The 26,318-nt window shown below is 45.2% G+C and overlaps 1 protein-coding gene across 1 annotated transcript in view; it reads right to left on the reverse strand.

Moving 5' to 3' along the window:
* LOC137884491 (parkin coregulated gene protein-like) overlaps positions 1-26,318 on the reverse strand; it is a 97,630-nt gene that overhangs the window by 53,875 nt on the left and 17,437 nt on the right. Inside the window, exons 3-4 of the mRNA XM_068726272.1 lie at positions 5,279-5,450; positions 293-442 (exon numbers count right to left, since the gene is read on the reverse strand). Of these exons, the coding sequence (XP_068582373.1) occupies positions 293-442; positions 5,279-5,450 (322 nt within the window). The remainder of the gene's footprint in view (positions 1-292; positions 443-5,278; positions 5,451-26,318) is intronic.

The following is a 26,318-nucleotide window of genomic DNA, read 5'->3' on the forward strand; positions in this document are numbered from 1 at the left end:
CCTGGAAGTCACAAGATGCACTGTCTTAACACAGGCTACACGACACACAACACACACAAATGCTTCTCACTGTCTTAACACAGGCTACACAACACACAACACACACGAATGCTTCTCACTGTCTGTCACAGGCTCCTAAATGTTTGCTGTCCTTCAACTCTCTGACGGAGCAGCAGTGCTCGCACCAAAAATGATTTATAACACAAAGGGAGGCGCTTACACAATGACTGCCCCACAAAAGCGCAGAGCCTCGTTATGCCGACGCACAACCTGTCCGTGAATTAACACTTACTGTTCTTCTCCTTGAAGATTCTGAAAACGGGGAGGATTTGTCTGAAGTACGGCACCAGAGCCTCTCCCACGTCGTCACCGGACACCACCAGATGCTTCAGGACTTTCAGCATGATGCACATCACCTGATGGTTCTTGGTGTTCAGGGCCTCTGAAGAGCAGGACAGAAGCCAGAGATCAGTCAGAAAACAAGGAGCTACGAGGTAAAAGTGTCAGTCCAGTTTTAGATCTGATTTGCAGGTTGTTTGTTCAGGCAGGTGGAGGTACAGCAAATGTGGAGTGATTCTGACAACTGCAATTATATGGTACATAAGACAAATTACACATAAATCGTAACTCCCACACACACACTACCTTCCCCTTGAAAGCATTTCCTTTACAGCTTGGCTTTGATTTAGACTGGCTTGTCTGCAATCAGTGATTTCAAATGCACTGGGGAGGCAGGAGTAAGTGAGAGCCAATCACTGGGCTATTTGGCCTACAGCTGCACTTAACTCCATCTCCCACTGATAGAGAGAACAAAAGGGAACGGTGGTGGAGAGACGGAGGGCTGGAGAGATCAAGAGAGACAAATTCAGAGAGAGAACGAGGGAAGGGGTAAAACAACAAAAGACAAACATGTCAGAGAGAGAGATGAAGAGACGTGACAGGCGGAGGGCAAAGGGTTAGAAAATAACTGTGATTAGCGACGAAGACGGACTTAAGTCTTCACGCTCGTGCTTGTTTCAGTTGTTTTTAATGTGATCGTGAATCCCTGAGTTAGAAAACAGGCCTGAGCAACGTATCTCTGAGAAACCTGTAGCTGTCAACTGATGCCTCTACTGTCACAAACAGAGGACTACTCTACCAGGCTACATGTTTAATACTCGAAAACGACCAATGGAGGTATTTTAATCAAGTATTTCTCTGCTTTTGGTTTTGAAGAAAATAAATGAATGTGCCGAGTAACATTAAGACTAATTATATACTAATCTAGTGAAACCTGAAGCACTGAAGTTCTGATAGTCTGTTGAACCAGGCTCAGCTGAAGCTAACGCTCTCGCTGCCTCGTTCAACTCCTCTGTTCTCTCCTCACACATGACTCCTCAGGAGAGCTGCTCACATGAACTCTCACCGAACAAATGGCGAGAAAATAATGAAACGCGTAAACTCTTCAGTCGCCTGTTTGCCACAAGTAAAATAAAGTGTCAGGCGACTTGAAGGCAATGCTACTTATTTAGTATCAATGAACAAGTCAATGTAGAAGTCACACGAACACTCATGGGTTGAAGGGATACATCATACTGCAATAATGCAATTTTGTGCATGTGTGTATGTGAGAAAATGACCCTTTGTACCCGGTCCATTGTTCTGTCCGTTTGAGAGTCTTTGTCTCTGTCGGTGTGTGTGTGTGTGTGTGTGTGTGTGAGAGAGGCCTATCCACAGGCCCAGCAGCAGTGGAGATGATGCTGAATGAGCGAATGCATTGTGCTCCATCTCTCCATCTCTGCCTTAGTGTCTCCCCAGACAGACGAGCGTGGAGATATCCGCCATCACCCAGATAAGGTGGAATGTGGAATGACAGGAATTTCAAACCTACATAACAAACAATGAAATTCTAATTACCAGCCAGCGCAAACAATTTCCCCTGCTGTGACATTTGGACCGCGGGACTGTTCAATTATTCATCGCCACTCTCGCCTCGCCGCAAAAAAAAGAGGAGGAAAGGAAAAAAAAATTAAAAGAGGCAGCCGAGGGCCTGATATATTAACGCTGGTATAAAACCTGTGTTGGGACAGATCTGAATAAAGTAATAATCTATTCATGCGAGGACCTGCTTCATATTCAGTGTGGAAATAAAACAGAGGTGACCCTGTGTTCTGTTTCCTGTGAAGTGTCAGAGGTAGGGCGACGCGTCGGAGAGTTTAGCGGTGAATTGTTCTCACTCACAGTATAAATACACTTTTCAGATCAGGAGATGTTCCTGTGCAGAGGCGTAGCTGGGGATCTTCTTGTAATGAAAGTCTCATTTTGGTCCAAAGCTGAACAAATGTTATGCCAATCAAGTGAGGCTCAAAGGAGGCATGGCTCTGAATCCTGCTCCCTATTTAAAGCAGCCGGAAAAAAACAAAAGCACAGCATTTCAGTAACGTGTTCCCTTTCTTCTTTAGTCACCATGGTGCCGTTTAGCTGAGCAAGACATTTCTGCCTTTACTTCTGAAATGTCAGGGTTTCATAAAAAAGCGTCTGCAATTTCACTTTTTGGATTATTTTACCAGTGGATGCTTCCAAAAAACACATTTTGAGAAAAGAAGATGTACTGAATTCATCGCTAAAGGTGTCTTTTATTTTCAGTTGTTAGTGTGTGAGGTAGAGTCTCTAACATGGGCTGAAGGGAACAGGGCGTACAGTAGGAAAGAGTTCCGTCTTTAAGTCACTGAGGACAGCGCCTCACAGTATAAAGTCAGCCGGAGCCTCCTTCATTGTGTATTCTCATTGGGTGACCTGCAGCCATCATCAAAATTCACCAGGGCCTGACGTGACTCAGTCGCTCTGCAGATAAGAGCCTGCCAGCCACATTGAAGATGTATTAACGTTAGAGGAGAAAAATATATATCTTGCCATTTTAAACTGCAGACGGCTTTTTACTTTCTTCCTCTTTTCCCACCATCCCTCCTTCTTCCCTGCTCCATAGAAAAGTAATTAATCTGCAACAGAGACACGGACTGGCGGCTTTGCCTTGTGGATGGAGAAACAGGCCTGATTTTTAATAAACCAGGAAGTTAATAAGGAGCAGGCCATTTAGAATTCCATTATCAGTGCGAAGTGCGTGTTTTCACGAGGTTCATAACCATCACCTTTGGTCTGGCCTCCCCGAGACAAATGACCAGAACTGCTGAGGGGTTTGAATTTATAAACTACTGCCTAAGTTAGCGAGTGGCCCGGTCGCTCTGGGCATGATGACAAGTCGTGTGCAAAGCGGCTGAGTGGACATTAGGCCGTCCAAATATTTAAACTATCTGTGAAAAGATGCTGGCAAATCACACACCTGTGAAAATGATCAAATCTGAATTCATTTGACAAATCTACCACCAACTCAAACACAACTTGTTCCATCATTAATAGGATTAATTATCATATCAATACAGTGAAACTCATGCGAACACAAAACAAGATGTGTCACGCTGTAAGATGTGTGATGGTGAAGACTTTACAGCCGGCGCTCAGAGCAGTGTGTAGTGTGGAGACAGACTGTGTGCCAGGGTCAGTCTGTCACTGTGTCTCCGTCACGCCCCTCCGCCTCCACAGACGTCCAACCGACACACATAAACAAAGGACACACACACTAACATACACGTACACACCAGCAGCCGACTGCCTGACATGAACACTATCCCAGGCTCACTAGGCGCCACTTAAAGGCTCCCACTTTGAAACTGACACTCCACTTGGCACCGGCGCCAAACAAAAGACAGTGTGTGTGTGTGTGTGTGCGTGTGTGTGCGCGTGTGTGTGTGTGTGTGTGTGAGACTGTGTGTCTGTGCAAGTGTGCTGAAATTTTCCAACAAAAGCTACACTCTGCATTCCTCTAACTTCTCTGCACCTCGGTCCTCCTGCTCGTGTTCGCCACACAGGGAACCTTTCCCGTCCACATCGCTGTAGGTTCTGATCCACATCGCTGTAGGTTCTGATCCACATCGCTGTAGGTTCTGATCCACATCACTGTAGCTTCTGATCCACATCGCTGTAGCTTCTGATAAAGTACAAAGTCACAGACTTCTCTGACCTGAGACCTGACCCTTCAGCCCATCTCCATCTGCCAACTCGTGAGCATGCGAGCGTGGAAATGTGTCCGTGTGGAAAGGTAGGGAAGCACAGCGCAGCGATAACGCAGTGAAATGCGGCACGTCACCACGTTGCACATGGCAGATTATCAGGCATGCTTTGAGAGTCAACCTCTTCCGGGAAAAGGAAGAACAAGGACACTTCGCCCTGAGGGCTAATGTAATAATAGGAACCGTATGACTGAAACCAAATTAGGACTTGTCACAGGACTGGTTGTACGGTAATGTTAGAATCTGTTGTGAGACAGGTGAGTCTATTCCCGGTGAAGTACGTTGTGCTATTTCGGTTGCACTCTGTTGCAGCTGAAATATTGTGTGAGAGGTTTGAGAGTATCGTTGAGATTACGTTAATACAATTTAGATATAGATGAATATTAATATTGATTTAAAAAAAATATTTTCATATTTATAATGTATTTTCACATATTTTTAAGCAAGGTCCAATTTGAAGGACTCTCTCTATGATACCTCATGTTAAGTTACCTAACAGCAGGTCTACTAACTACACCTTTTAATCCATTGTGAGTTATTATCTTGTGACTTATTGAAGGCTCCAGCTAGCGACACTATAAACAACGTGAATGTCCTCCAGACTCGGGTTCATCTGAGATCAGCAAACAGAAATGAAAATGTAATGATGCTGTCATCAAAACAGTACGGCTGCAACTGAACTCAAACAGAGGACGACTGAGCTGTCAGCCGCTCATTAAATAATAATAATGTTTAATTATAGAAAGGTTTGTAAACTGATGTAAATGAATAAGAGAGCAGGAACATGTTGCTGCTGACGTTAATTGAATAGTTGCTGTATATTAGTGATTGGAAATGGCTGTGATAATGCTCCTGTGTTATGTGTTATGTATTCACATTTAAGAACTGAACACTAATGTCTTTGGTGAACTATGGTGTTCCTCTCCTCACTCTATAGCTATGATCTTAGCATTTGTTCGAGCTTCATTGAAATATGTGATCAATACTCTGATAGTCGTTAGGGTTCATCTGTAGGCGTTTCTTCAGTCTTGAGATAAAACCACATTTCCCCTCAGCGGCAGAGGAACACAGTGACGGTGAAATGATGTCAACACACACAGGGTCACTTGAGAAGGGAGCTGTGCTGTGTGTGATTTGTAAAGCGTGAGAGGAGACACCCGGGCCAGACTTACTCCTGATGGGGACGATGAGCTGGGGAACGACGGGCAGGATCTTGGGGCCTCCGTTGTCCAGCAGCTCATGGACTCCCTGACAGGCGAGGAACTTGTACGGATGATCAGTCTCAGTTAAACCATCAAAGAACAGAGGGAGGTAGTAGTTGTAGTCCAGCTTCTCGAACTCCACCTGAGGGCAGAAATGACGATTTACATCGGAGGCATTATCAGCTGCTTCTTTGATCTAGAGAGACGTACAAAGACACAGGGGGGGTTCTGTCCTCAGGTGTCCTCAAGGACATTTGTTGGAACATATGGCTGTTGATCAGGACATTAGCTAGCAACAGAGATTATCTTTTTGTTGACTGGACAGTCCCTCTTCGTACCCACTACATCAGAGATATAGCAGATGAAAATGCTCCTGTTGTCCAGGAAATCACGGCCATTAAGCTTCCTTTCCTTCTCTGCCCTTTCTCTTTGTTTGTCCTTGACTCAGCACAATATCTAGGGCTGAAGCTCCTCTTGCCTCTTGCAGCCACTTATAACCTTACAGTAAACACATACATACACACAATGGCAGGGGGGACAGCTGTTCAGGAGATCATGACACAGCGGCATGTGGCATCTTGTGGGCTGACATGTTAACACCTGTTTACACCATTTACAGGACACACACACACACACACACACACACACACACACACACACACACAGGTGGTAGATTAAGACATTCGTCCAGCTATGGGCCTCGGGTCGTCTTTGATGTTGTTTGGCTGAGTGTGTGGGTAGTGTGTGACACATTAAAGTAAAGTCAGTCATGTGTGTGAAGCCATCAGAGGAAAGCCACTCAGGCACACTGGATTGCAAAGAACAGCTGACCCAAAGCAGGCTGCCCTTGAGCCACGTGTGGGTTCTGAAAGTCTTATAAAAGGTCGCATGTAGCCATGGCTCATGCAATACTGGTTTGTACTAGATCTAGCTACAGAGTGTGGATTTCCAACAGGGGCATCAGCTGTAGCACTGCATCCCAATGGCACTATTGTTGAGAGAGGGGTTAGAGGTTGAATGGGTGATTCTGTTTTTCATGTAATGAAAGGTAATCCCTTTGGTGTGGAGGCAAATAGCCCCCGGCAGCCAGCAGTCCTTGAGGACAGCTGAAGCCATAAGGAGACACTTTCTTGTCCACACACACACACACACACACACACACACACACACACACACACACACACACACACACACACACACACACGCACACAAGCATCCTGCTGGGTCACGCTGGTCTGTGCTGAAATGTCACCCAGGCAGTGGCGCTTGGTGCTTTCAAGTCCCCAGCCCTCGCTCAGCCGTCGGTCAGAGCCGAGACTTCAAAGCAGCCCCCCCCCCTCCCCACGGGTAAACACAGAGACGGACAAGGAGAGGAAAAATATGGAGAGATGGCAAGATGGCGACAGAGACAGAGAGCTCACGCTGTTAGCGCAGAGAGAAAAAGCCTGATTGCTTTGAGGCAATTTGCCAGCCAACCTTGACCTTTCCCTGCGTTTGGTCAAGATCACGGTTGTGAGTCAGGCGGACTGGAGACGAGAACTAAAGCAAACACGAGCTCAGTGAGAAGGGGAGCAGAGGGAATGGAGGGTTACGGAGGGTGAAGAGAGGCGAGATGACACGAACGCACAGCATTGCTTGCTAGCCGATGGCAGTCAGTGACACACAGGGACAGATGCAGTGTGCTTTAGATATGCTTTTATATGTGATTATACTGAGGGATAGGTCATTTAATGCAGTAATTAAGAAGAGGATTGAAAATCATTCAAACAGAGAAGGAAACATTGAGTTCAAATTGAGGAATGAGGAGTCTTATTTAACACCGTCAGTAGATCAAGTCTCACATTCAGGCACAGACACGAGCTCAGCGACCCTGACGTGAAGCTGAGGGGTTGTGGGAGTAATTACCTGCGAGCATTAATGTGCTGTTGTTGTGAAGATGCCTCTGAACTCTGTGATACTCTTAATCCAAATCACATAAACAAGCAGTTAGGGACCGGCTGAAGATTCCAGTTAGCACTGAAGGAGTGGAGACAATCAGCAAACACCTTCACATACTCACGCTCTTACATAGCACACACACACACACACACACACACACATTCCCGAGGAATCTTAATCAGCGGCTGCACTCAGCGGTAACTCTTGCATCCGTTATTGATTGTCCGCCCAGGTTTGTTTGTCTTTGGGTGCCTATGGGAATCCCCCTGGAGTCCGGGGAGTCAATGAGAGCGGGGCAAAGAAAGACTCAGCCAAGTAGCAGCAATTAGCCTTGGGACACAGACCTGCATGTCTCCCCTGGTCAGCGCTGCAACAGCAAACACACAACACAGCAACAGAAGCAGATAGACCAGGAACAAGTCTGAGGAGAGCCTCTGCTCATTAAACAACAGCATCAGAGGCCCCCGACAGGCACAGGAGACCAGGAGGAACGGAAAACAGCAGGTTGCCAATTTAAATACACAATAGCTGGACATGATTTGTGTGTGGAGGTGTGTGTGAATACATGTGTGGGTGGACGGAATGCGCTTCCATGTGTGTACTCAGACGTGCTAAGCTATCGGGCTAGTTTGCCAGTGTGGTGAGAGTCATTAGTGTTGAAACACTAAAGGTAAAATCACACACAGGCTATACAGCAGGAGAAGACGCAGCGTGGAAGAGGAACACATTGAGTGTGCATGTGTGTGTTTGGGTCTGATTGTGGACTTTATCAAATGTGATTTGTTGCTCCGCTCCCATTACATAAAACTGACTTTGACTGTTAAATTGTGTGTCGTAGTAGCTGGCATTGTAATATCATTGGTTTAGAGGTGTTTGTTTGGTTTACATTTCTACAGGCTAGTTGTGTTATAATTCATACATTTCTCCTCCTCATCCTCCACCAGCTGATCTAACGACGTGGGTGAGGGAGCTGGAGGTCAACTATCTTTCTCCAACTGTGCATTTGAGGCCACAGACACTTCAAATCCACCAACTACTTCATCAGTTCTCTCCACGTGTTCATTTCAGTCGGGAATATGTCACATTACTGAAGCTAAGCTAATTAGCTAGCGGATTTTGCCATCCCATCTTGAGTGCTAACCCATTTTGTAGCTACTAAAGCATGTCTCATAGGTCATGCAAGAATCCGGCGGTCTGCCAGCTGTTTGACAATGGTGCTGTTTTAATTGATGATGCCATAATGACCTGACCTGGATTCAGTGCAGGTTTCTGTATTTAGATGAGCTGGCAGATGAGCTACCGTCAATTATTCCAGCCTTGTGAGAACAGGCTTCCTATTGGTGCCACTCACACTATGAGTCATTCAGTCACTATGCCCAAACACACTTCCATTAGTTCTGCTGAAAATGTATCATAGAAGACCAAAAGGAATGCAGGAGTTACATACAATAGCATGTAGACAGTGAGGTGTGCATCTTCAAAGTATGTTCTGGGCATGCAGGAACCAACAAGAACTAAACAATGTTCTAGTGTTCTAGATTTGTTTTTGATTCATTTCTCCTAAAATAAGAATCCTGAAGACATGACCCCACACTGGGATTGGTCCGTTTTTGTTGTAGAGTTTCTGCACATGATGGCAGCAGTCCTGGTTCTGACTCCCATCCCTTCTGCCCCATCTAAGAATCAATGACAGGGTGCCGTAGTTTAAGAGTGGCCCTCAGTTTCATATTTATGCCGCATTATGAGGTATTGAAATTATTATTTAGAGTGGAACAATACAAAATTATAAACTGCAATGTTTTAATTTTCCGGCTGTAGGGGCCAGGGCTGTTAAATGAAGGTAAAGGAAGCACACCGTGAACCCGTTCAATAAGTAGCAGCTCAAATCACCGTGAACACGACACACACTTTGTGGATGGCAATGTCCCGCTTATTAATCTCTCACATGAATAGTTTGCCTCTCCATAAAAGGTATCTTCTGGATGCACAAACTGTACACAAGGCCAGCCTCCAGCTGCATTCTGTGCAGCCGCAGACGTCACAGTTTGGACTCTGTAACGAGAGAATTCACCACGTTGAGAAACAACGAGGTCCTCGATCAAACATGCAAACCGGTCAGCCAGACAGGAAAGATCGAGTCATTTTGTGAGAGGATTTAGCTTTCAAAAGCAAAGTGTTCTGGTCCTGATGTTAAGAAGCTGATGTGTGGAATCGTCTCAAGCTTCTTTAAACCTCGTGGAGCCATTTCCTCAACAATGCCGACCCTAACCCTCACCGATGAGGTGAATCAGAGTGTTGCTGTTAATAATAAGGTGAACGACGCTCAACTCATAAAAACCAGGTTTGACTATATGACTTACAAACAAACTCAGGTTGAAGTTCTGCAATAGAACCAATGCTGCTTTTCTTTTGCTGCAACGGAAACAAATGAATGTATTCATTATCCTGACTAAATAAAATACAATAATATACAATAAATCAAAATATCACTGAGCCTCTTTCTAGAGTCAGTGTTAAGTTGTTAACACATGTTGACATCTCATCAACTAAATTAACACAATACATCAATACATCAGCAAAATACTTTGTGTTATCCTCGACAAACAAGCTTAGATGTAAATGATGTTATTCCTTCTCAACTACAGTGAGCTGAACCACAGAGCAGCCTCTGTGGCTGTTTCAACATTTCATTTGTTAGTTTGCAGAGAAGCTACACCTCCTGCACACAGATTCAAGTTTCCTTTTAGAGACGCTTTTACGGTGCAACCTCTCAAACATTTCAGAAGTTGTCATGAGCGTGCTGCACACAGCTCATACTAATACTGTTTTTTCCACACCAATCCAACTCAGTTTCCAACTGTGCCACAGGTGCAAAGCACACCCCCGGCCACAACATTTCTAAAAAATCAGTGACAATGCTGTGTTCACTCACATACTGTGCATACGATACAGAAAAGAAAGGAGCGGAAGAACAGAATATTTTGACTTTCTTGGAGGTCACAATAAGAGGAGCAAGACTGGAATAGGCAAGCGATAAGTGAGGGGAAGAGGAGTGAGTCACTCTCGCTATCTCCCCTGACAGCTGTTTCCATCTAACAAGCATGCAAATATGCTGAATTCAAAGCAGCAGTAGTCGAGTGCAATGTGTCAATTGAAATGATACCTAACACAAGCTGGATGAGACAATTTTGGGGCTTCAAAGGCAGTTCAGCACCAGGACACAGAGAGTTATGAATTTTATGTGAACCTACCACACACACACGCACACGCAGACGCACACACACACGCACACACACCCACACACAGATGAAAAGAATTGTACTCACAGTCGTGCCAGCGGTCCCAACGGTGTGTTGAGGATTAGAAGCAGGAGGGTGTTGTTAGAGGAACAAACATTAGCAGAGTAATTGAAACAGTGACCCTGTAGACGGTGTTCCTGCTCAGAGTGCTTCTATCAACTAGCTGTTGTTGAAACCCTGGAATTTGAATTTCACACGTGGATGAATTTTTTGTATGCAGTATTATCTAAACTATCTGTCTTTCTTTAATGCTATTTGATGTCATCTTGGATTTCTACAATCGACGCTGACGCTCACCAGCTAAACGAATGTCTGCAGCAGTCAGGGAGCACTGCAGCACTCATATGCTTTTGTGCAAAAAGTCTTGAACATGAGCAGACATCTTGCTGAAACACATAAACTATTCAAGTGCAGAGGTTTATAAATGAATCAAAATGAATGAATCAAAATGAATGAATGCATCATTGAGGGGAAGAGGTCCACATGCATATTTAAAGAGGAGACAGACAAGAGGAGGGAGGAGTAAACCATGCCTACATGTGTGTTGACTCAGCAGGGATAACATTAAATGAGTGTTGACCTGCAGGACAATACATATTTGAAAGCAGCACAAAACGCCTGAGAGCCATACTGCATTATATTCAATTATATTTTGAATTGTCGCCTGGTGCTTGAATTTTGTGTTTTGCTTTACATAAATAAAGACATTTCCACTACAAATTGATACGGAAGAAAATGCAGGAAACGAAGTGTTTGATGTTCAGAAATGTTCTGGGGGAGGACCCCCAGCCCCCTGCATAATATGTGTCAACACCAATGTTGAAAACAAACCTACGCCCACGGAGCACAGCGACGACGGTGTAGAGGAACACAATGTTAGAAGAAGCTGAGAGGCTGAGGAAGAGGAACCTGCTCCAGTTTTAAAGGTGAAGCAGCTAAAATAAGCTCAGATTAGGACTCCACTCAGCGTGTGTGTGTGTGTGTGTGTGTGTGTGTGTGTGTGTGTGCACTCCAGCTCAGGACCCTCTGCCATTGTGATGGAAGTAGGCCAGAACAGGAGGAGGGAACCGGGAGAAGATGAACATAACAAGAGTGGGAGAGAAAACAGATTATGAGTCAATGGGTTTGATAGTTTAGAGTTTTCTTCATCTCAGTGTAACGTGTGCTGTTCTGCACATGGGTTGGCATATGTGCCGTTAGCATGCGCAGATGCTCCGACAGGGTGAGATAGAAGCTTTCCCCATGACCTAGCGATGGTCGCAGCTCGCCAGCTATCGGTGCGATTGCGTCGGCGTCTCGTCTGTTCAGGAGCCACGGCCTCTGCTCTTAGCTCCCAGTGATTACAGCTCAGCAGCCAAGCTTGACAACACACAGGCAGAGTGTAATCAAGTCAGAGAGAGGGAGGTGTAATCAGCATTTCCCCTCCAATCAGCCCCAAAATCACTGTCTCTAATCTGCAGCCAGCCATTGATGGGTTTGATTGATAGGATGGATTTGCTATCTGGCTGTGGGGGTCTGCAGGGAGCAGAACAACAAGCGAGAGCAAGAGACACAGTCAGCTTATCAGCTATCGCTACATTTGTTACCGCTCCCCTCGTTGAGCGAGCCGGGCTTTTTCCTTACGGGTTACAACCGCAGCTCTGCTCTCATTTATCATACAGAAGAATTAAATGTGGACACTTCAAAGTACTTCCACACACAAGGGTCCCCAGGGGCATGTGCTTTCTCCCTGTTTAAAATGGAAAGGGCCAATCCATCACTGCTTGTTTGTGACTGAAACCACAGAGAGTATTTGTGTGTGTTTGAGCGAGCGTACACGTGTCTATGCATGCATTAATTACTCAAACATGTGTGTGTGTGATTTGTACTTGTCAGATGCATGGGGACATAAGGGGACAGAATAATGCTTCTTCAGCAGGCAAATAGCATGACTAACATCTACTGCCTGCACAGTTCTGATAAATCGTGCTCCTCTGCCTCACACTGTACTGAAACATCCTCAGAATGTTCAAACAAATGTGCTCATTTACAATGAACATGTGATGAATGAGCTCCACTGGTTTTGTGCATGAAGCCAAAACAATAGAGACCAAGACAAATGCTGCGTCTGTTTAAGATAAGAAGGCGGCGTTACCGGCTGTGTGACGTTTGAGGAAACGGGATCGACGAATTCAAGACAATAAGGATGACGTTTAATTCAGCAGATACAGATTCCATCAGATCTTTAACGTGAATGTGGCCTTGTCTCTGTTCTCAGAGTTGATTATCTGTCTCTTAAAATGATGTACAGGAACCAACTAAAAATATGTATATTTCCATGACAACTGGGCAAACGCCATCCGCTGAGGAGAATAGTGAAGAGCTGTTGAATGGGCCTCGAGGTGAGACTGTTAATCAACAAATTATCGCTTGCATTACACGGTGCCTGCCTCAATGAAAGCTCCCAATTCCTGATCAACCAAGGTGGACCTGCTAGAATTGAAGTGCCAGTCGTTCAGTGGGGGACAACTCCATGACTAACAACAAATAAATCACAGAGAGCAGTTCAACGCTTTAAATTCAACAAGTGAAGCAGAGTTTGAGCTTGTGTGTCAAGTGTGCTGATCCAGTAATGCCCACCCTGAGCTGCAGAGAAGCACAGAGAATCTGCAGCATCAGCAGTAGGCAGTGTGCTTTTAGGGCCGAGCAGCAGCAGCAGCAGCAGCAGCAGCAGCAGCAGAGAGAGTCTGTCAAGGCTCTGTCCAGCTCCTAATGGGATGTTCTTGTTGTTGCCAGCGGATAACTCTCATCCTGTGTTCTGGACTACAGATCAAAGAAGGCCTGGACTCCACAGAGCTACCAGGGCTGCACGGAGGGAGAGGACAGAGGCAGAGAGCGGAGTAGGAAGGGTAAGTAAAGGGTAAAATAAGAAAGCATGCAAACCAACCGGTAAGAAAGAAATGAAAGGATAAAAAGAAAGCAACCTATCCTTTTCAGTAAGCATGCATTGTGTCCCTCTGTTCACCCTCACAGGCAGATTAAAGCCCATTCTTCTATTTCTGCTTCTATTAAGGTAGGTGAGGAAAAGGGAGGTGAAACGAGGGGAGTAAAAAAAAAGATGAAAGGCAGCTAGACAAGTCAAGTGGGACCGTGGTGTTTCCTTTAAAGCTAATCTGGAGAAGCTGGGCGATAGATGTGACTGTGACCAGCAGCACAACGACTGATGGTGTTTCTCCAGAAGGGTGAACGGTGCTACGTTGTGCATGACTGGAGAGTGTTTTGGATACGTGGTGAAGTGGTGAACTGAGGCATGTTCACGTCCGAAGCTGTCCTACAGCTCGTACAGAAGGAGCCCACGTTAGAACGTTAGCCCTCTCTGCTGAGGGTCAGCGGTGAGGTCAGCCAGCTGTGCAGCTGATGGTCCAGAAATAAGAAAATGCTTTAGTGTGATGAATATCAAGAGGCAAACACGCACACACAGAGCTCCCTCATCCACCTGCAGGGAGACAGAGGCCTGTCCCCAGCGTTGATGATAGCGTCTTCAGTCTCCTGGTTCAACACATTCACTCTGAATCTGAAGGAGAGGATTGTTTCAGAGAAACTCACTAATGTGCTCTACACGCTTGGCCAGATGAGTGGGATGAAAGCCTCTTGTGAAATGTCACAGAAACAGCTGCACGAGTCTGAGCACACACATAACTACTGCTACTACTGCGAGATCAATATTTTAGTATGGCCTGACTATGATCCTCAGATAATCAGATGACGAACTGAACAGCAGCACACAGCTCTACTGAAATGACTGCATCTACTTCCAGCTGTCCAAACTGTGATGAAAATAAAGAGGATCGAGAAATCGGGATTAACTCCTGAAACACAACATTTATCAACGTTTAAGTTATTGTAAACAGGAAGTGCAAACCAAATGCAGATGAGGACACAACTACAAGAGGAGGAGCTTCGTTAGTTACTTTTTACATGTTGAAACAAGTGTGCAGAAAAAGAGAAGTCACATGACTTATACTACTCTCAGGATGGGGAGATAATCACTGATCAGTGAGTCATATTGAAATAGGAATAAATAGCATCAGAGATACAGAGTGTGGGTGATTGATTACAGGAGGTGCTGGTGACATCACAATGGATGGAGAGAATATACAAATATGTACAGTGTGTACTTGTGTACTTGGGAGGAGAAAAACATTTTAATGTTGTTTGCCCAGATGTAAGAAAAATAGCTTCTGCCCAGGGATTGTGTACATCACCACCCCACTGCACCCCAACACACACACACACACACACACACACACACACACACACACACACACACACTACAAATCTACTTTCCATTTGGAGGAGAGAGTGAGGGGAGCAGAAACAGTGCAGTGAAGCAGATGTAATTACAAAAGGCAATACAAGCCGTGTGTCTCCAAGTCTCTCTGACCCACATGGAGGAAGTAAGTCAGGGCTTATCAGCACGCCACAGAATGGGGAAATCTTCCAGCAGAGGTGGCAAGTGCACCCTGCTCTTTTCAGATGTCACACATTGGGAAGATGATGGTGGTGGTGGTGGTGGTGGTGGTGGAGGTAGTGGTTGTGGGCTTTAAGTGAAGAGGACAGCGAATGAGGAAATAGTCCCTCCTTCATTCATGATAGCAGGCAATCTCTGGTTTGCCCCAGGAGGAGAGATTTGAGGCTGATTAACAGCACTAGTCCAGTCGTCATGTCACACGCAGACAGGAAGCTTAGTTAGACAACAGCAGGGTGAAGGGTGTAGGGGTAGGACAGCGGAAATGTAGTAAATGAAATGTTGCTCGCTGTGACTATCGATCATATTGTAAAAAAACAATAAACTTTACCATCGTCTACTATTAATTTGTAATGCTGTTCACAGGCTACGCCAACAAGAACGCAGGTATTGCTGCTGCAGTTCTGCTGCTGTCATTGGTGTGAAAGATGGGGGGAGATTTAGTTTTTTAGGAAATCCTGTGGCGAGATATGACAGGCATTGTCAGATGACAAAGTGAACAGTGCGGTGATGAAGATGAGTGTGCTTCTGACAGGTTTATTGCAAACACTGTAGGTGCAAACTGATTGGCCTTTGGGCTGCCTCCTTGTGCGAATACACACGCACGCACGCACACACACACACGCACACACACACACACACACACTAACACAAGTATATGCAAAAGACGCATGCACGCATGCCTCTGACGTTTCACAGTGACAAGTCATTGCTTCCGGGATTAAAAACATTCTCAGGTCCTCTCTGACTCCTTTTACAGACACAGGTCATCTCTCGCCTCGACTACTGTAACTGTAACTCCTCGACTATTTCTGGCTGTTAGCACGCGCAGTAAAACCTCTGCAAATGATCCAAAATGGGGCAGCACCTCTGGTATTTTAACGGTTGCTGCTCGCATTACCTTCAAGGCGCCAATGCTGGTCTACAGTCCGGCCACTAGTCCAGTGCGCCCCACCTAAATGCCCTCACTCAGATGTATGAGCCATGCAAAATGAAAGACTGTCAGGCAGGACATCTCAACCTCAACTCTTCTCCTGCCTCAAAGTGAATCTGGTCAGCAGAATCCCTTTCTTCCTTAAAGAACTGCCCTCTTCCAGCAGTACTAACCAGTGAGAGGTTCTTTCTATCAATCCTTCTCTGGCATTCTCAAAAAACAGGAACTTAAAAGCATCACTTGTGTGAGGAGGAACTGAGTGTTGAGGCACTCATTCCTGCAGAATCTGGTTCTGTATCTTACGATATTATTTTTGTCAAAAATGAATCCAAAGAAAACATAAACTGTAATACGGCATGAATGATGAGGTATTTTTTCATGTTTTTGGTAAATAGAAATAGTCTGAAAGTAGTTTTCTACTTGACTTGATGAGACGCATCAACTGACGTTGGTGTTTTGTTATTGTGAGACTTTTAAGCCATAGATGCATTACCGACTGGAATACTTTGTTTCTGTTAAAAAGCTCATCAAGGAGGAAGAGAGGAGAGAAAAGGCGAGACGGTGACGTGTCAGAATTGAATTATCATTTGATAAAAACACTGTTGGTTACAATATAAGACAGCATTATCTGGTTCATTTGAATATGAGCACTTTTATCAAGGTATTCCAGTACTTGATTTTTCTCTTGTGCGAACCCTGTTTTTGTGTTTTTGTCACTTCTAGAGGCGTACATATGGTACACTACCGGTTGCACATGCACTCATGCGTAATGGACGTTGTCAACTGAAGCTCAACAGGCTCCAAACCCCCAGTGCTGAATAGGACAGAATGGTCTGAAAACAAGCGAACAACATCCTCACAATGTGTTTTGCCACCAGGATGCAGACCTATTACCTCTGCTGATTCACCGGAGGTAATCACCAATATGGCTCTTGAGAAATCGGAGGGATAAGGAAAGGAGGGAGAGTCGGTTAAACAGAAAGAATGAGGCGACATGGAGGGGCCTTTGAATGAAATATGGCTCACATTATTTCTTTCTGCTCTCCAGACAGGCCCGTCTGTCATGGCCAGTGAGGGGCCACAGAAAGTGGGCTAAGTGGTCAGGCTATTCCTTGTGCCTTTCCAAGTGGCTGCATAGATATTAGGATTTTACAGGCTATTACACATGATAATTGCACAGCACATTGAATTTCGGGCAATTTTCTCACACCGACTTGCTCCCTCTTTTCTATAAATAAACATTTTACAGTATGTAAAGTATCCATCATATGGGCTATGATTTAAAGGTTGTATATGACACACAATCCGTATCCGTGGCATTTGTGTAAATTCAATAACAGCGCTCTACTAATTGCATGGCTTAAACCCAGCTTTAGCTCTTTAGATATTCATCTAAGCCAATTAAGTGAGAGGCGGGCTGGGGATGGGGCATAATCCTTGCTTGAATGTTAGAGTGCACATTGAAGAGCAATGTCAGAGGAGGACCCGGTCCACTCAGAAATAGCAGCATGCTCTGCCTGCAATTTATTCACCCAATGTGTTTCTGCTGAAAAAGAGCTCGCAGCTTCTGAGAGAGATTTGTAACAACGAGTACAAAAGGAGGAGCTGCTGCCAACTAAAAAGAGGTCATTAAGAATTGATAGTTATTGCTATATATCCATGTCTAAACACATTCACAAGAGACCGTCAGCCGAGGTTTATCACATGTTGTATTTTATCTCAGAAGCACAAGACAAACGTTACAACTGCTAAATAGGAAACTAGAAAAAATATCATATTTTCCAAGTCTACAAAATAATGGAAACAAGAAGAAACGCTCAGTTGGGTTCTATTATCAACAATAAGATGTCCGCTTTAATAAAACACAGGTGTAAATGTGGTGGCATTACTAAAGACAATGAAGGATGTAGTGAGCACCACCACAGCTTTCACATACTTCCATTTGAATCAATCTGCCGTCTAACACATATTGTTTCCTCTCTTTGTTCAAAGAGGGACTCGAGTTCTCCGTCAAACACTCAAACAAGGTTGACGTGCACGAGTATTTGATCACCACGTGCACACTCCTGCACGTTGTCTCAGTCGTGATAAAGAGCAGAGAGAAGACAGATTATGAAATGCTGATGGAGTACCCTCAGCGCTACCATTCATCAACATAATTAACCATAATCAGCACCATCCACAGAGAGACAAAGGTGGATGATGGAGAGAAAAACATGCCGGTAAAAATATTCTGAAGGTGGCATAGCTGCAAAAATGTAACAATTACTGGGATATATGAAACGCAATTATGGTTGAGTACGTGATGCATTTTAACTGTAGAATATTGCTGCGATGGGGTGAAGTGAAATACCCAGCATCAGTCGACTACACCCTGATCCATCAATTATCAATGCAATGCTTTTTATTATTCACCTCGGAGGCTCTGCATTTGCTCTGTGCAACCCATCGTACCATTTCTGTATCACATGAATACTTTTTAACCAGGAAGTGAAAACTGAAGTGCCGGCGGTGAGTCCTTATGACAAGAACACCATTACCTTCTTATTGTCTTCTCTATGAGTTCAGGATGCGAGTCTAAAGCGGAGAGATCTGTGGCTACGTTCCTCCTCTACTGCAGCTACACAAACACACTGAGGGCTGGTCCAGTCTCGCCTCCATCAAGTGCTGCGTCTCATCTTGCATAATTGTAATAACTGCTCATCGAGGTCAGCAGACATGCTGACAGATCGTCTGAAATACCCAGTCAGCTCACGCTACGTCTCCAGCCAAGTTCCCATTAAACATGCAGATCCGTTCGTCTTCATTCATTATTAAACAGCCAAATGCAGACGGGGGCCATGTAGGAAGTTTAAAATTTAAATACTTTAAATTCCTGGGTAATTTGGACGATGACCTGACAGCAGAAAAGTGGCGCGCTGCACACAATCTCAAGAAATACGTACAGCAAATATCACAGTGACAGCATTAAAGGTGCAGTCAGCGATCCTAATGTATGATTACTAATATAATATCTCCTCACGCTCTGCTAGCGGTCCGATCGCTGTGTGCTGAGAGAAGTCTGCTGAATGTCTGTTTTACATAATTGCTTGGTTTCTCCAAATAAGTCTAAGTCTATTAATAATACTGTAAATACAAAGTTGTGCGTACAATCATTCTCCTTAGTGTGTGAATAAATCTCCATGCACTCTCCAAATTTGCGGGACCATCAGATCAGCATCGTGACCAGATTTTATCAGTCGACGAAAGGCAAGACCTGCCCTCCTCACCTCTAGTGCTCATAGGTAGGTCTAATAGCTATATATATATATATATATATATATATATATATATATATATATATATATATATATATAATATATATATATATATATATATATATATATATATATACGGTATATACTGTGAAAATATTGAAATGTTCATTTTATGTTCTAATTCTAATGTTCATGTATTCAGAAACGGTGTCTTTAAAGGAGCGGTCAGGAGTCCGTAGCGCTGTGACGCCTCAGCTGTACAGTAAAGAACATTTTACAACTTTAAATGTAAACATTGTAAATGTGTCCCACTATATCTAAGCCTGCAGTGTATGTGAATGACATCAGCTGACAGGAAGTAAACATGGAGCCAACAGGTGTACAGGTATATTCAGAAGACAGTATGAGAAGAATAAAGACTTCTTTGAACATTGAAGCATGTAGAAATTAAGTCAGACTTCTGTGCATGTAGACAATGAGAACTAATATTTATACTCCAACTACATTTAACAAAAAGGATTAAAACCCAGAGTTCCTGTTGGTACTGAGTTGGTAAAACCCGCCTTGTAATTGTTTTCCTTAAAGGTCGTGAGGTAAGTTCTACTGCAGCCCGTCTAATCATCTCTCTGTATGTACGGAGCGGTTTGAGTGTTACGTGTTTCACATGAGAGTCCGCCAGAGGCCATTCCCCTCTGACCCTGACCTTTTCAGGAACTAATAGAATTACAGCACACTGAATGCCAATTAAATAAACACATAAATGGAAAACAAAACGGGCAGAGAGAGCGCAGGAGTGTAATTGCCATAAAAGCCCTTAAGGTAAACACATGTTCCCGCAGTAGGCAGCCTCAGTGAGATATAGAGTGATGAGGTGTGTGTGTGTGTGTGTGTGTGTGTGTGTGTGCATTGAGGTACAGGGAGGATAGAGTCAAACAGGCGAGGCTAGCTGTGTATGTGTTGTTAATTTAGCCCTGTTTTAATTAGCTCCTCTGCCAGAGCAGAGCGAGGCAGAGGGGGCCAGCGGGGAGCCCTGAAGATCTGGACAGACCGGCAGCCTGAGAGAGGCCACCAGATTGGCATGCCTAACAACTGCCGGTCTAAGACCAGCAGCGTGGTCTAAGACCAGCAGCGTGGTCCACACCGAGCCCACCGCTGTTCTACTCGCCTAAAGGTAAAAAAAAGTATTACGCAACTGGCCCGACAATAACAGCACACACACACACACACACACACACACACACACACACACACACGCCACTTCATCAACTTCTCTTCTTTTTAGCTTTAGATATTTGTTTGTATTCCTCCTGTGCCCTCAGTCTAGCTTTAATTAAACCATGTGTCTCTACTTAACAATGCAAAGACAAGGCCTGACAGTCGCTTATGATAAAGCTCCTGACTAACTCTCTATGGGACAATCTCTCTGTTTACAGTTCACACTGTCTGCGTCTGCTCTGTGTCTATGCGGCCAGCTGACATTTAAAGAGTTTGACTATTCGATGAGTTCTTTTAACAAAAAAAAGGAAGACAATGGAGACAGTAAAACAGCGTGTGCCCTGATGGAACGAGCCAATCTGAGCCTAACTGCTTTCGTTTTCTGGGAGGATTCATGACATGGCGTCGGATTACCTGCAGGTCGGATTACCGCCACACGCTTCCTTCCGAAATAAAGAGGTTCCACGCCCCATAAAGAACTGTGCAACACCTTCCTTTGTGCTTTCAGGACAGATTTTAAGGATGGCTACGCTGTTCTTCTTTGGTTGGTAACAAGTTAGTCACCCGAAGCCCGATGGACCCGCTCGAGGCTTCTCTTGTTTGCATTAGCACTCGATGCATCAAAAGGTCAAGAGGACGCAGCCAATTCTTTCTTTGCGACACCAACCTGATGAGCCCTCCACTTGAAATGGAGAGTAATTGGTTGGTGAGTACCCTAGTAATGTGGCGAAACTCTCTCTCCAGAGAACAGAGATTAAGCCACCTGCAGATGGAGATAGGGCAGGGCCTGGGGACGGGAGGGAAGAGGGTCTCCTACTTGACTTTGAAGACAGAGAAAGGAGACGGAGAGCTTGAGATGAAGGAGGCCGATTAACATATTGTGCAGTAGAGAGAGCCCCTATCTACCAGTCAGACACCGTCTGGGGAAATATGCAGCGGCCGCCACAGTTAATGGGAGCCAGCATGTTTATTGTCCCGTTAATTAGCAGGGATGTGGTTAGGGCTGTAAAGATACGCAGTCTGTGAATTGGGGAGGATGCGGGAACAAGTCAACAAAGAGCTGTAACAGCACACAAGCTTCTCTGCTCAAACAATGACGACAAGTGTTGTTGGTCAACCCTTTGGCAGCTCTCCAGTGAGCGGTCACAAGTTGACCTGCTGAGTATAATAGCAAGGTTTAGCCACGTTTCCCGAAGCCTTAATAGGTAAGTCACCTGTCTGCCAGTTGAGTTGTTTGATCTGCTAACTTTGATCGTACAGAATGTAGAGTGGAGCGGTCCGATTTCACTGCGTACCACAGTGCGAAAAAAGACCCACAGTGTGATATTCTTTGTGGGGTTTTTTCTTCTCCTTTGCAATTTTTATGGCAGTGACTCCATCACAGAAATTATACGTTTGGCAGAATTATATACATAAAACAGACCTAAAAAATATTATACCATTTTAAGTTCCCCCGTTTGGAATAAAGACATGGAGACAAACACCCAGCCTCTGGTATTTCATCTGATCACTAGAGGACTAGAGAGTTCTGAAGTGAAGCCTTTGGGCTAGAAAACCCCTACAGCCATTTCCATAATTCATATTTCAGCCGTCTTCCAGTAATTTTGGACACAAAAATAGAAATAATGGATTTCCTGGTCTTTCTTTTTCACTCGTCACCTCACAGAACCTGCAGACAATCCGCCTACACACACACACGCACGCACGCACACACACACACACACACACACACACACACACACACACACACACACACACACACACACACACACACACACACACACACACACACACACACACACACACTGCTCTAGCCCAGACCAGCACTATCAGAAGACCAGCTAGCTCCAGGCCTCTAATTGGCCCCATTTCTCCTCCTCTTGTCTGTCTCTTTGTGCTCATGAAAGCAACGGCTATTCTAATAGTATCTCTGAAAAGAGTTGGACACACTGTAGCCTGCACTTATCCAAATACAGTAAAACCCACCAAACGAAACCAAAGAGGAACGACAGGGGCCAGAGTCTGAAAACTGTGTGTGCATATGTGTGTGTGCACAAGAGAGAGAGAGAGAGAGAGAGAGAGAGAGAGAGAGAGAGAGAGAGAGAGAGAGAGAGAGACAGAGACAGAGAGAGAGAGAATGAGAGAGAGAGAGAGACAGAGACAGAGAGAGAGAGAATGAGAGAGAGAGAAACACAGAGACAGAGAGACAGAGAGAGAGAGAATGAGAGAGACAAAGAGAGACAGAGAGAGAGAGAGAGAGAGACAGAGAGAGAGAAACACAGAGACAGAGAGAGAGAGAGAGAGACAGAGAGACAGAGAGAGAGAGAGAGAGAGAGAGAGAGAGAGAGAGAGAGAGTGAGAGAGAGAGAGAGAGAGAGTGACAGAATGGGGATGAGATAGAGAGCAGAGGCAGACAGCGAGTTTGTGCTGCAAACTGAGGCATGAAGGACGCTCATTGAAAGACCCGTCTCTGGCGTTTCACGGACACAGAGGGCTGTGAGTGCGACAGGGCCACGGAGAGAACAGAGAGTCTTCAAAGTTGATAGTGGCATACATCACTTAGAGCCGGCGCCTCCCACCCACTGTCCTAGCCAGCCAATCAATGGGCCTATTGTTGTGATGTATGCGACCAGAGGTTTATGGGTGTCCGTGTGCCGCAGTGTCTGGCTACTAGAGCTCTGAAACTGTTACTGTTGATTATAAAAGACCGCTGCCGCACGCTCTCGCTCTACCTCCCTCTACCTCCCTCTACCCCCCTCTCCCTTTATTCTTCCATCTACCGCAGAGCCAATTTGCTAATGGATGCAGCAACCTTGTGATTTATTGTTGTCAAAGATATGCTTCAAGTAAAATGCACTAAATGATTTAAGTTTGCAGGCAAAATTTACATTTGAAAGCCAGCCCACTCTAGAGAGCAACTCACATCAAATATGCAAAGTTGATTATGTGGAGCATCTATTTAGTGGTTCTAAATCATTGTCCTAGCCCTCTCAGTGATATTAAAGTCGTATGGATTGTCTGCGTGTCTATTCTGGGATTCAGTTGCTGTGATGGAAATTAAAAGAGCTACGAGGAAGACAGCGCTGCAACAAAACCCAAAGTCTCCACTGTCTGCCCATTTCTCTATTACAGCCACTGAAAGGTTAATGTAGTTTCACTGAATAGAACTGGAAACTTTCACTTTAAATAAAATACTGTGGTCTTTTTCTCCTCCATATTCAGTGTACGCACCAGACGGACGGTCACTTCCATCTCCACTCACTTGTACAGGCATGTCAGATCCATAACTCTGTCCGTCTCTCTGGCCCTTTTTAACCCATTTCAGCACAGACTTATTACAGAGACAGACCCGTAGGAATGCCTGAGAGTTCCCTCGGGTGTCTGGCTGCTGTTGAAACCAGCTGTGGATCCTAAAGCTAAGTGGCCCTCTCCAAAAAACCAAAGGACAGTCCACGGCTACAGATGCACAACATTTCTCTCACTATGCGTCAACTGTTTCACACATTCTACCACTCCGTCTCGTACCGTCGCTCCTCCTATTCCCCGGTCCCTTCACACAGACGGGACCAACAAGTCACGTCTCTCAGGAGGAGGAATGATGATACAGAGCTCACCAACTAATGGGCCAGTCTAAAACATGGAGCCAGGACCCCAAACAAGGAAGAGCCGGCTGTTCAGGGAATACTACCACGCACCAGAGAAAACGCAAAGAAAGTACATTAAATTACCTCAATTTAGTTTAATTACAAATTACACAAACATGCCAACAACACTCTAATCCAGAACTGGCTCAAAATACCTCATGAGAAACTTAAACTGGAATGGCTGTGGAGGCTCTGTTCACCAGCACCCTCACAGAGACATGGTCCAGAAACAAAGTGTCACCGAAACGAGGAAATATTGGACCAATTCTACAAGAAGTGAAGTAAACTTCAACTATCTCAGATTTAAACGGAACGCCCCAGCACAGGGATACTCATACTTGCTTAGATGGTCTGCGGGCCATCCGGCACCCTAACACTGAATATCACTTCCTGTTTGTGAAACATTTATTGTGAAAAAAGTATCCTTTCACCCCCCCCCCCAGCCATGAGCACAAGTATGCATGTGTTTGGGTCTGTGTATGATTAGTGTGTTCGTCTGTTGGCTGTACTGAGACACAGTAATACACACATAGAGACATTACAGCACTAGCAACCAATAAGCCCTCAGGCACTGCCTCGGGGTCTTGTTCAGCGACACAAGTGGACACACACACACACACACACACACACACACACACACACACACACACACACACACACACACACACACACACACACACTGGATGCATGTTTCCATAAGTGACTCAGGCCTGCTGCTATCACCACAGGCAGAACTCAGCACTGCACTGGTGAGAGGGAGTTTGCCCTCTACACCTCAGCACAGACCAAGCACTTTTCCAAAAGTCATTAGTCATTAGAAACGATCTAATAGTGATCATATCAGCACTCGCGGATAAATCACAGCACTTTTGACACTAAAAGCCCATTTCTATTCCGCACTGATGGATGTCAAGGATGCCATGCGGGGAACCCGAGGTGCCGCTTCACACTTCATTGAATCCGCTTATCTGATAACACGCACTTCACTGCCGCGTCAAAAACACCTATTATGTAGAAACAAATGCAACATTCAATGAAAAATAAGGAGAGGATGTGTTTCAGGGCCTCAAGTCCAGGTTCAGGTCTCACATATTAGTAAAAGAATGTGAAGGAGCACAGAGGCAGAGCATGGTCAGTCAGTCCAGAGCTGAATGCAGAACAGCAGCAGTTTCAGACTCGCCGGTTTTGGGGCGAAGGAAGCAAAGACCGACCTTTTCAGTTGGTGACGTCAGGTAGCTGTATGTTCACTCCCCTCTTTACCGACGAGGCTTTCAGCATTAAGTGACTCATGAGTACAGAACATTCATTTAAAAATGCTGTTGTGCAGACATGAAGTCACACGTCGTGGGGGGGGGGGGCAGCTAAATACTTTACATATCTGATACAGATCTGGCATTTAACCCCCCCCCCCCCGTCTGCTCTGCTGTGCTGCACTGGGGCTGGCCGGCATGTGTGATCAAACAGATTGGACAACTGCTTTTCTTCCTTGTCCTTCACGCCGCTCGCACCATGTTGAAAGGCTTCATTAAAAGCACAGGGCTGGAGATACAGTATCAGAGGCAATTTTCCATGCCTTTCCTCAGGAAAAAAAGAGGATCCCATTGTTAGAAACAGAGGGAGAAAAAGTCTGTCAGGGCCTTTAGATGAGATATAATACAGCGCTCTGCCGCCTCTGTGCTGTAATCTATGGTGATGGGCTTGGGCTAATGGGAGTCTGACCTGCAATAGAGCTCACTGCGAGCCATGCAGAGAGGCAGAGCAGAGCAAGGCAGAAGAAAAGGAGGGCAAGAAAGGGAGACACAGCGAGAGAGCGGGAGGAGAAAGATAAAGAGAGAGAGATGGGGGGAAGAAATGGCTTGAAATTTTCTGACAATGAAATGTCTCCAGTAATTGTTCCTGCGGTGATAAATGGTGTCCCATTGTACGGTGGGTCTCCTTGTCCTTGGGAGTCAAAGAGATGAGGAGAGCAGAGGAGGGAGGGGACGCAGACATGGACCGGCAAAGCAGCCTCGAACTTGGCTCCGGCTGCAAGCAGTCAACTTCCTGAAGGTGATGGTGTGTGTGTGTGTGTGTGTGTGTGTGTGTGTGTGTGTGTGTGTGTGTGTGTGTGTGTGTGTGTGTGTGTAATACACAGTACGTGTTCAGGTTGGTGTCTGGGTGTATCTGCAGCTCGGTGTCTGTGCTTCTTTGCGTCTGCGTGTCTGTGCTGTAGATGT

The sequence above is a fragment of the Cebidichthys violaceus genome, unplaced genomic scaffold (genome assembly GCF_023349555.1).
Source record: "Cebidichthys violaceus isolate CVI_PGR_0920_01 unplaced genomic scaffold, fCebVio1.0.p SCAF_39, whole genome shotgun sequence".
In the NCBI taxonomy this organism is placed as follows: domain Eukaryota; kingdom Metazoa; phylum Chordata; class Actinopteri; order Perciformes; family Stichaeidae; genus Cebidichthys; species Cebidichthys violaceus.